The 11,625-nt window shown below is 38.3% G+C and overlaps 1 protein-coding gene across 1 annotated transcript; it reads left to right on the top strand.

Moving 5' to 3' along the window:
* Positions 1–444: 444 nt before the first annotated feature.
* Positions 445–10,528, top strand: LOC123796651 (olfactory receptor-like protein OLF4). Its single transcript, XM_045804175.2, has 2 exons — positions 445–456; positions 9,611–10,528. Exons 1-2 carry the CDS (start codon positions 445–447, stop codon positions 10,526–10,528), a joined length of 930 nt encoding a protein of 309 aa, XP_045660131.2.
* Positions 10,529–11,625: the final 1,097 nt, after the last annotated feature.

Genomic DNA, 11,625 nt, shown 5'->3' with positions numbered 1-11,625 from the left:
TGATTCATTACTTGCGTATAACACCCAGTGCACCATGCGGTACGTGCCCTCCTTACTACCCATCACCAGCCTATCCCATTCCACCACCCCTCTCTCCTCTCAAGCCCTCAGTTTGTTTCCCAGAGTCCATAGTCTCTCATGGTTCATTCCCCCTTCTTTTTACCCCCCCTTCCTTCTTCCCTTTCTTCTCCTACTGATCTTCCTACTCCTTATGTTCCATAAATGAGTGAAACCATATGATAATTGTCTTTCTCTGCTTGGCTTATTTCGCTTAGCATTATCTCCTCCAGTCCCGTCCATGTTGCTGCAAATGTTGTGAAATCATTCTTTTTGATGGCTGAGTAATATTCCATTGCATATATGGACCACATCTTCTTAATTCAGTCAACTGTTGAAGGGCATCTCGGCTCCTTCCACAATTTAGCTATTGTGGACAATGTTGCTATGAACATTGGGGTGCATATGGCTCTTCTCTTCACTACATCTGTATCTTTGGGGTAAATACCCAGGAGTGCAATGCCTGGCTCATAGGGTAGCTCAATTTTTAAGTTTTAATGGACCTCCACACTCTTTTCCAAAGTGGCTGTACCAACTTGCATTCCCACGAACAATGTAAGAGGGATCCCCTTTCTCCACATCCTCTCCAACATTTGTTGTTTCCTGCCTTGTCAATTTTTGCCATTCTACCTGGTGTAAGGTGGTATCTCAGTGTGGTTTTGATTTGAATTTCCCTGATGGCTAATGATGTTGAACATTTTTTCATGTGTCTGTTAGCCATTTGTATGTCTTCATTGGAAAAGTGTCTGTTCACATCTTCTGCCCATTTTTTGATTCATTTATTTGTTTCACATGTATTGAGTTTGAGAAGTTCTTTGTAGATCTTGGATACCAGTCTTTTATCTGTAGTGTCATTTGCAAATATCTTCTCCCATTCCGTGGGCTGCCTCTTAGTTTTTTTGACTGTTTCCTTGGCTGTGCAGAAGCTTTTTATCTTGATGAAGTCCCACATGTTCATTTTTTCTTTTGTTTCTCATGCTTATGGAGATGTGTCATGATAAAGGTTGCTGTGGCCGATGTCAAAGAGGTTGCTGCCTATGTTCTCCTCTAGGATTTTTATGGATTCCTGTCTCACATCGAGGTCTTTTATCCATTTGGAGTTTATCTTTGTGTATGGTGTGAGAGAGTGGTCAAGTTTCTTTCTTTTGCATGTAGCTGTCCAAAGCCATCCAAGCCTCACTCAAAGGAATAGAAAAATCTAAAATGCAGTTTTTATATTCTCACCTCAATAAGGTAGAGCTGGAACAGAAGAACAGGCCTAACCCACACACCAGAAAGCAGTTTATCAAGATTAGAGCAGAGATCAATGAATTAGAAACCAGAAGCACAGTAGAGCAGATCAACAGAACTAGAAGCTGGTTCTTTGAAAGAATAAATAAGATCGATAAGCCACTGGCCAGACTTATTCAAAAGAATAGAGAAATAGAGAAAGGACCCAAATTAATAAAATTATGAATGAAAGGGGAGAGGTCTCAACCTCTCCCAACGTCTACCAACACCAATGAAATAGGAAGGATCATTAGAAACTTTTATCAACAGCTTTATGCCAATAAATTAAACAACCTGGAAGAGATGGATGCCTTCCTGGAAACCTATAAACTACCAAGACTGAAACAGGAAGAAATTGATTATCTGAACAGACTGATTAATTATGAAGAGATTGAAGCAGTGATCGAAAACCTCCCCAAAAACAAGAGTCCAGGGCCTGACGGATTCCCCAGGGAATTCTACCAAACATTCAAAGAAGAAATAATACCTATTCTCCTGAAGCTGTTTCAAAAAATAGAAACAGAAGGACAACTACCAAATTCATTCTGTGAGGCCAGTATCACCTTGATCTCCAAAGCAGGCAAAGACCCCATCAAAAAGGAGAATTACAGACAAATTTTCCCGATGAATAAAATTTTGATATTTTACCCCTCATTTATTTTTTTGGATTGAATTATTTTTATTTATTATTTTTTCTTTTTATATTTATTTATTTATTTATTTATTTATTTATTTATTTATTTATTTTAGTTTCAGATGTGGAGTTCAGATTTCATCCATTGCATATAACACCCATTGTTCATTACATCAGGTATCCTCTTTAATGGCCTCACCTAGTAACCACATCCCCCCACCTACCTCCCCTCCAACAACCCTCGGTTTGTTTCCTATAGTTAAGAGTCTGTTATGCTTTGTCTCCCTCTCTGATTTTGTGTTATTTTATTTTTCCTCCCTTCCCCTATCATCCTCTGTTCTGTTTCTTTTTTGTTCGTTTTGCTTTTATTTTTGTTTTTTTTTTTTTTTTGTTTTGTTTTGTTTTGTTTTGTTTTCTTTTGTTTTTGTAATGTGGGATTCTGAACATAAATTTATATGGACATGTTGGGAATGAATAAAAAGTGTGGACATTCTTTTTTAACTCAAAGAAAACATTTAAGGGTAATAGTTGTTTCTTGTATATGTGTGTGTTTACATACATTTACTTTCTTTATTTTTTATTTAAATTCAGAGAGGGAGATAAACCATGAGAGACTCTTAACTATAGGAAACAAATGAGGGCTGTCAGAAGGGAGGTGGATCAGGGGGATGGGATAATTGGGTGATGTGATGAGTATGTTTACTTTCAAATAACTCACTCCTGTATGTACATGCACAGACACATTTATGATTTCATTTTTATGTTGATGGGGATGTTGAGAGAGCTGGAGAGGATAGCACTAAAAGAAGAATGAAGCTTTGAATTTATGTGAAATAAAAGGATGCAGAAATACAAACATAGATTTAAACTACAGTGGGTGATCTTGTACTGATCATGAGTTCCCTTCCTATGTCACTGCCTAAAACACCTCAGAGTCAGACCACACTCATATTATTGCCACGAATAATTCACTACACCAGCTGATGGGGAAAAATATAACCACATCGATTTAAAATTTCCTTTCTTGTGGGCTAGTTGAATTTAAATTTTAAAAAATTCATTTCTACCTACTGTGGGTTTTTAATATAAATTGCCTTATCCAAGGGAAGCTGATAGGTGAATTGAGAGGCTTAAACTCAGTTTCCTCATACAATTTCATTGACTATGTCCATGTGAGATTTCTCCTGCTGCTGTTAAATATCCTCCCACTAGTTGTTTAAAACAAACACTTACGTGCTCTTATAGTTCTGGAGTCAGAGCCTTGAAAGGAGTCTCATCGGGCTAATAGCAAGATGTCTGCAGGGTTGAGCTCTTTCTGGAGGCTCAACGGAGGCTCTGTGCCCTTTCCAATTCCAGTTGATTGCTGGTCACCTGCATTCCTGGGTTCACAGCCCTTTCTCCACCTTCAGAACCAGCAGAGCAGCATTTTCAAAGTCTCTCCAAAACTAACTCTTTTGTCTCCCTTGTCAACATTTGACTGTTGTGATTACCTTAGTCTCACCTGGACAATTAGAGGTAATCTTTTATCCTTTTCTCTTTTTAAATTTATTATTTATTTTTTTTCTTTAAAGATTTTTCAATTAAAGTAAAATTAGCATACAGTGCTTTACTAGTTTGGGGGGTACAATACAACGGTTCCACGATTCATACATTTCCTAGTACTTATTATGTATATATTTTTAAAGCTTTTATTTAAATTCCATTTAGTTAACATACAGCATAATAGTAGTTTCAGGTGTACAATTTAGTGATTCAACACTTCCATACATTACCCTGTGCTCATCAGGGCAAGTGCACTCCTCAATTTCAATGACCTCTTTCACCACTGCTTAACGATTTTTATTTTTATCATTTTATTAAGTAGGCTCGATGCCCAGCAGGGAGTCCAACATCGGTCTTGAACTCAAGACACTGAAATCAAGACCTGAGCTGAGATTTCGAGTCAGAGGTTGGATTGACTGAGCCACCCAGATGTCCCTTAACCATTTTTAGATGCACAGCTCAGCGGGATGAAAGACATTCCCATTGCTGTGCGGTTGGCATCACCATCCATCTCCAGAACTCTTTTCATCTTGTGAACCTGAAGCTCCATACCTAAGTAGCTTTTAATTACCAAAATATTTTATAAATTTGGAAGAAACGACAGCTCTTAATTTATCATAAAGAGTTGAACTCTTAACTGATTTGGCAAAAGTGTCATGGAAGCCAAGCACTGTAGTACCCATGGTTTTATGTCAAAGGAATACAGTCCTTCACCTTGTTGAAGGGGAAATAGCAATCTTCTGGGGATATCAGTGCTGTATCCCACCATGAGTCAATATATGGGAGACCCAAGGAGCCTAGTAAAGAAAAACTCTTCACTCTTAGATTTGGAGGAATCTCTAACTCAGGGTTGGGATAAGGTGCTAGGAGGTTAGCTCTGTGGGAAGCAGGTGAGTTCAGCGAAGAATAATAACTGGATTCACCTGACTCATAAGCTGGTCTCTTGGAAACAGGAAATTACAGGAAAAAAAATAGTCCATCTGTCCAGAGCAATGTCCCATGGGGGATAATGTGCCCACGGGTTGGAGGGCCAGGAGGGAAATATGCTTAAGGAGCAAAGGGACATGTAAATATCTCTTCTGCTGTTGTCCCTCAGCAGGTGCAACCTTGGGCTGAGTGAGACACGGTTATTTCTTTTTGAAGTCCTAAGTCTGGCTAGGAGATTCCTGCTGTGTTGTTTGAGAACAGAGCTTCAGTGTCCATCATCAACCATAGAGGGAGGAATTCGGACTTCCGTACAGAGACCCCTATACAGGTGAGTCTGAATATCCAGCAGGTGTTGCAGGAAAGGGCCAGCAAGAATAGAAGTGTGGGAATATTTATCTGAAGCCACCTGAGAGCCAACACAGCCCTGCCCAGCACCAGGCATCACTGCGGTTTTTGGCTTGCTTGAATAACTGGTGAATATATTTATTTATGATTCTAAAAAGAAAACATTGAAATCAGCATGCAGAGGAGATCGTTGAAGATTAACTAGTGATGATGGTTGTGTGATGATGGGTGGCGAAAACTGGTCCCAATAAGACTGGAACACAAGTCCAAGAGTCTTTGCAATCAAGAGGAATAGAGATATAAGGTATTAGCTATGAGGGATACCAGTCAAATGAGGGCATTCCTTTTATTCTCTTAAGCCAGGGGAAATTTGAGTGTGTTCCCATATTGATGAGAAAGCTCCAGACCAATGGATCATGAGACATACATTTCACAGTGTCCTTTTTCAGGCTGGGTATTCCAAGTAATTTTTTTTTAATGTAACAGGTGAAAAGAGGTATACTAAAAAAAGGTTTACATTGCCATTATTTCCTTACTGGTGAGGATGAGAATATTTGTGGGTTTCATAGACGTTTGCCTTCTCTATTGCAAATTGTCTGTGCCAGTTCTGTGTTTTGTTGGGTGGGTTTGGGGTGTTTATATTCCTGTTTTTTATTCCATTTTTCCAAACATAAGAATTGGAATTTTTGCCATCAACTTTGCTGTTTGACCTTCAGTTCCTTTATGTGCGTGTAGAAGTATCCGAGGGTAGAAGTAAAGTTCATACATTTTGTGCTCAAACCTATCATTTGGTCGTATTTTCCTCCCCTCTCTTGCATGTTTAAGTGTAGAAGGTTCTTCTGCATCATCTGAATTAATAAATCACCATTTTTACATATTTGCAACAACATACTTCACGTTTCTGTTATTCCCTATTCTACCTTTTGGTCTTTTGTGATTAGGTCTCTTTCTCAACGTCACGTCACCTGCAGCCATCATTTGAAAAGCAGTCTTTATCGTTTAACTAACATTCACCTTTTCTTCCTCAACAAATATGAATTAATATATCTCTGTAGGAGATGAATGCATCAGTGTAGATAATGCTTTGGTTATATTATTTTATTATTTAGTTTATTTCTAAGTGTTTTATGTTTTTTAAAACTGATCTGTACGCCCAATGTGGGGCTCAAACTCTCAAGCCCAAGAACAGGAGCTGTACTCTCTACTGACTGAGTCAGGCAGGCTCCGCTGCTTCCAAGTCTTTAGCACTTCAATCTTGAATTAGTGACCCATGTTGATGTCATTACATTAACACTATTTTATGCTTGTCTAGAAAGTTAGTTTTAAATTGTCATTGTGTTTCAGACTGTTGTTTGAGATAGCTCCTTGCCTAACCTAGTCTCATTCCTACTGCTATCCTTTGTTCCATAAGCTCTTAGTTTCTTTTAAAACTTACATTCCTAGGGGTGCCTGGGTGGCCCAGTCAGCTGAGTGTCTGACTCTAGATTTCAGCTCAGGTCATGATGTCAGGGTCATGAGATGGAGCCCTGGGTCAGGCTCTGGGCTGACTGTGGAGCCTGCTTGAGTTTGTCTCTCTGCCTCTTCCTCTGTCCCTCACCCACCTAGCTTCTGTGTTCTCTCTTTCTCTCAACAAAATTGTATGTTTCTATATTATGCACATACAAATATTCATACACTTTTTTTCTTAAATATTTTCTTTATGTATTTGATAGAGACAGAGAGTGCACAAGAGAGCATAGCAGAGTGGAGGGCAGAGGGAGAGGGAGAAGCAGGCTCCCTGCTCAGGAGCCTGATGCTGGGCTGGATCCCAGGACCCCGAGCCCAGGACCTGAGCCAGAGGCAGACGTTTAACCGATTAACCATCCCAGGTGCCCTGATTCATACGCTTCTATACAAATTCATGAATGCAATCTTATGCACATTGTAAATGGCCTTTAACTATGGTTCAGTATATATATATATATATATATATATATATATATATATATATATATATATATATATATATATATATATCTTATCTCCCCAATAGTACTTTACAGACTTGCCCCCATCAACCAGTATAACGCTAATTCTTTATTTCAGTAATTGCATAATATTTCAGGGTGTGGCTGGGTCATTGACACTTTTGAGCATTTTTCATATTCTTTCTCATTAAATTGCTATTACATCAATTATACAAAGATATTTTGAGATTGTGTTAGAATGCTGGTTCTCCACCAGGGGCAATTTTGTCCTCCATGGGACACCAGGGGATGTTCAGAGGCATTTTAGGCTGTCAGATAGGGGAGGTGTCGCTAGAGACCAGAGATGCTCTAAACATCCGACGATGCCCAGGACAAACCCCAGCACAGAGAATGACCTGGGGCTGAATGGCAATAGTGCTGAGATGAGAAACCTTGAGGAAATAATGCATACCTATATTTTGGTATGGTCTTCAGACCATTTCCCCCAAATGTTATAACACTTCACATTTCTTCTACAAAAATTAAAGAATACCACTTTGCTACCTGTTTATAAGTTCCAATCCCAATCAATGTGACAGCTCTTTAAGTTTTTTGACAGGCTGATGGGTATGGAAGGGATTTCTTACTATTTTCATGAACAGTGAGTTTGAGCAAATTCATACATTTGGTCACCAATTGATTTGCCCATGATTATTATATGCCCATATATTATATGCCCATTTTCTACAGTTGTCAGCATTTCAAATAATTTTACAGATTACTGTTTCTCTATTGAATTCTATGGAGATATTTTGGCCATAAAAATGTTTTAAATTCTATTAGTTAATATATAAATTCTTCCTTCTGTTTCTTGCCGTCAGTAAGATGGTTTTCCCTATAGATTTTGTTCTATGTATTTTTTTTTATTTTGGAGATTTTTGGGGTCATTTTAAGGACTTTTTGTATTTTTTTAAATCTCTTTTCAATTTCTGTATAATTGACATGCAGTGCTATATTAGTTTTAGGTGTACAATATAGTGACTCAACAAACCATATACACTGCCAGTGCTCATCATGATAAGCATACTTTTAATCCCCTTCATCTATTTCACCCATCCCCCCGTCTACCTCCTCTCTGGCAACCACCAGTGTGTTCTCCATATTGAAGAGTCTGCTGTCTTGTCTCTTTGTTTTCTTTGCTCATTTGTTTTGTTTCTTAAATTACATATACAAGTAAAACCATATGGTATTTGTCTTTCTCTGACTGACTTCTTTTACTTAGCATTATACCCTCCAGATTCATCCATGATTTTGCAAAAGGCAAGATCTCATTTGAGGTCATTGATACCCTTTATCTACCTCCCAAACTCCCCCCTGGCAAACCAGTTTGTTCTCTGTATTTAAGCGTCTGTCTGTCTGTTTGTTCATTTGTTCCATATTTAGGCTACATAAATAAGTGAGGTCATATGATATTTTCTTTACCTGACTTATTTTGCTTAGTATAGCACCCCCTAGATCCACACATGTTGTTGCAAATGGCTAGACCTCCTTTTTTATTATGGCTGAGTAATATTCCATTGTGTATATCTATATCTATCTATATCTATATCATTCTATCTACTATCTATCTACTATCTATCTACTATCTATCTATCTTCTATCTATCTTTATCTATCTATCTATCTATCTATCTATCTATCTACTATCTATCTACTATCTATCTATCTATCTATCTATCTATCTATCTATCTATCTATCTATCTATCTACTATCTATCTATATCTCTCTATCTCTATATACCGCATCTTCTTTTCCATTCATCTATCAGTGGACACCTGGGCTGCGTCCATATCTTGGCTATTGTAAACAATGCTGCAAAAAAAACATAAGGTGCATATTTAATTTCAAATTAGTGTTTTTGTCTTCGTTGGCTAAATACCCAGTAGCGGAATTACTTGATCATGTGGTATTTCTCTTTTTAATTTTTTGAGGAACCTCCATACTGTTTTCACAGTAGCTGAACCAGTTTGCGTTCCTACCAACAGGGCATGCGGGTTCCCTTTTCTCCACATCCTCACCAATACTTGTTATTTCCTGTCCTTTTTATGCTAGCCATTCTGACAGGTGTGAGGTGACAGTCTTATTCATTTAGATGTCACATAAATGGAATTATTTTATTTCTTTCTCAGATTGTTCACTGTTGGTATGTAGAAACGCACCTGATTTTTTGAGGTTTGCCATTGTTCCAGTTACTTGGCTGAATTAATTTACTATTTCTACTAGTGTTCTTGTGGCATCTTTAGGATTTTCCACATATAAGATACCATCATTTGCATACATACATTTATTTCTTCCTTTCCAGTTTGGAAGCCATTTACTTCTTTTTTTTAATTTTTTTTTATGTTATGTTAGTCACCATACAGTAGTTCATTAGTTTTTCGCATAGTGTTCCATGATTCATTGTTTGCGTATAACACCCAGTGCTCATTGCAATACATGCCCTCCTTAATACCCATCATCCAGGCTAACCCATCCAATTGCTCTGGCTAGAACTTCCAGTGTTCTGTTGAGAAGAAGTTCTGAAATCAGGCTTCCATGCCTTGTTCCTGATCAAAGAGGAAAAATGTTCACTGAATCCCCATGGAGTATCATGCTTGCTGTGGGTTTTTCATAAATGGTTTTATGTGGAGATAGTTTCCTTTTATTCTTAGTTTTTAGTATTTTTATCATGTTCCATACACAAATGTAAACATTAAATTTCTTGATGCAGAATACAAACAACAATTTTTCTGCCACGTTAGTAAAGCATGATTATGTCATGTTATTTTCTCTTATTTTGCTAGTCATCTTGACTACGTGGAATGAGAGAATGATACACAAATTTCTAGAGAATGATACACGAATTTCAGAATTTGCTCTTCTGGGATTTTCGGAAGAACCGGAATTGCAACCCTTCCTGTTTGGGCTCTTCCTGTCCATGTACCTGATCACTGTGTGTGGAAACCTGCTCATCATCCTGGCCGTCAGCTCTGACTCCCACCTCCACACCCCCATGTACTTCTTCCTGGCCAACCTGTCCTTTGTAGACATCTGTTTCACCTCCACCACCGTCCCCAAGATGCTGGTAAATATACAAACACAGAAAAAAACCATAACTTATGAAAGCTGCATCACGCAGATGTACTTTTTCATACTTCTTGCAGGTTTGGACAACTTCCTCCTGACTGTGATGGCTTATGACCGCTTTGTGGCCATCTGTCACCCCCTGCACTACACTGTCACCATGAACCCCCAGCTCTGTTCACTATTGCTTCTCGTATCCTGGATCATGAGTGCCCTGCATTCTTTGTTACAAACCCTAATGGTGTTGCGGCTGTCCTTCTGTAGAGAGATGGAAATCCCCCACTTCTTCTGCGAACTTCGTCAGATGATCCAACTTGCATGTTCCGATACCTTTCTTAATAACATGGTGCTGTATTTTGCAGCACTGCTGCTGGCTGGTGCGCCCCTGGCTGGGATCCTTTACTCTTACTCTAAGATCGTTTCCTCCATACTTGGGATCTCATCAGCTCAGGGCAAGTATAAAGCATTTTCCACCTGTGCATCTCACCTCTCCGTTGTCTCCTTATTTTATTGTACAAGCCTAGGTGTGTACCTGAGCTCTGCTGCTCCCCAGAGCTCCCACGCAAGTGCAGTGGCCTCGGTGATGTACACGGTGGTCACCCCCATGCTGAACCCCTTCATCTACAGCCTGAGGAACGCAGACATAAAGGGGGCTCTAAGTGTATTTTTCAGAGGGAAGCCATAAAAGGGCCATTTTTCAACTACTACCTGTGATTGCAGGCTTAATGCCTAACAGCCAGACATTGTGATTCTTTAACCAGATCGTGAAAGAACTTCATCCCTCTATGTATATCCTGGAGATTCAATTTTCCTAAAGTTCATCTGCTCTATAGAATTTAAATAAGTCCCTTTGTTAAACTTTCTGCTCCTTCTGATAGCCAACAATCTTCCTTTTGTCTTCTTAACTTCCGAAGTTAATCCCAACCTTGAATCAGAAACATTTCAGAGATTCCCATTTGCCTCATATAGTGATGACCTGTATTAGTTTTTGAAATAAACTACATTGGCAACTGAGGCCACTTTTAATAATTTTGTTGTAGAGGAAATTCTGAGATCACACTTTTTCACTCTATGTCTACCATTTCTTTCTATGTTAATAGAATGCTCTTCTTGATAATAGAGACTTTAAGCTATGAGTTTGTTTTGTAGCTAGTCATGGGGTTTCATGATCCTCATTAGGATTCTGTTCCCTTATCAGCTCAGCAGCCACAGTATCCCTGGCACAGAATCGCGAGGCAGAAATAGCTTATGCATTAGTTACGCAACTAATGAATCATCAAACTTTACAACAGAAACCAGGGATGTACTGTATGGTGACTAACATAATATAAAAAAAAACATTAAAAATATAGCTTATGCAAAAACACCCTCCCAGTGTTATCTATAGAAAGACAAATTTGCATAAACCAATTGACTTAACATGGGCTCAGGATCAGAGAAAATCTGAAATATGATGAAGTAAAATTTTCTATCACACCATATTTTATTGTGGAAAATATGTTTTTCACATGACGATGTGAATATGATGATGAATATCAACGCACTGAGCTGTAGGATATATGGTGTCCCTGTTTAAATGGTTCTCTTAGCTGGAGTGAAGAATTTAGTGCAGATTTTGTATTATTTAATTGGATGATTTTGCTGTTTCTAATTGAAAATTTCAAACCCTGCCTACAAATATTACTCCTTTCATTGCCCTAAACTTAAATTCCCCCCTTTAAAAGGTTGTCATAAAACTTACAGTGTGAATAAGTGAACAATTGGTCATTAATTTCTTTTTTT

Source organism: Ursus americanus, chromosome 14 (genome assembly GCF_024610735.1).
Source record: "Ursus americanus isolate L20-20 chromosome 14, mUrsAme1.1.p, whole genome shotgun sequence".
Taxonomy (NCBI): domain Eukaryota; kingdom Metazoa; phylum Chordata; class Mammalia; order Carnivora; family Ursidae; genus Ursus; species Ursus americanus.
This window is presented reverse-complemented; position numbering and strand designations above follow the sequence as displayed.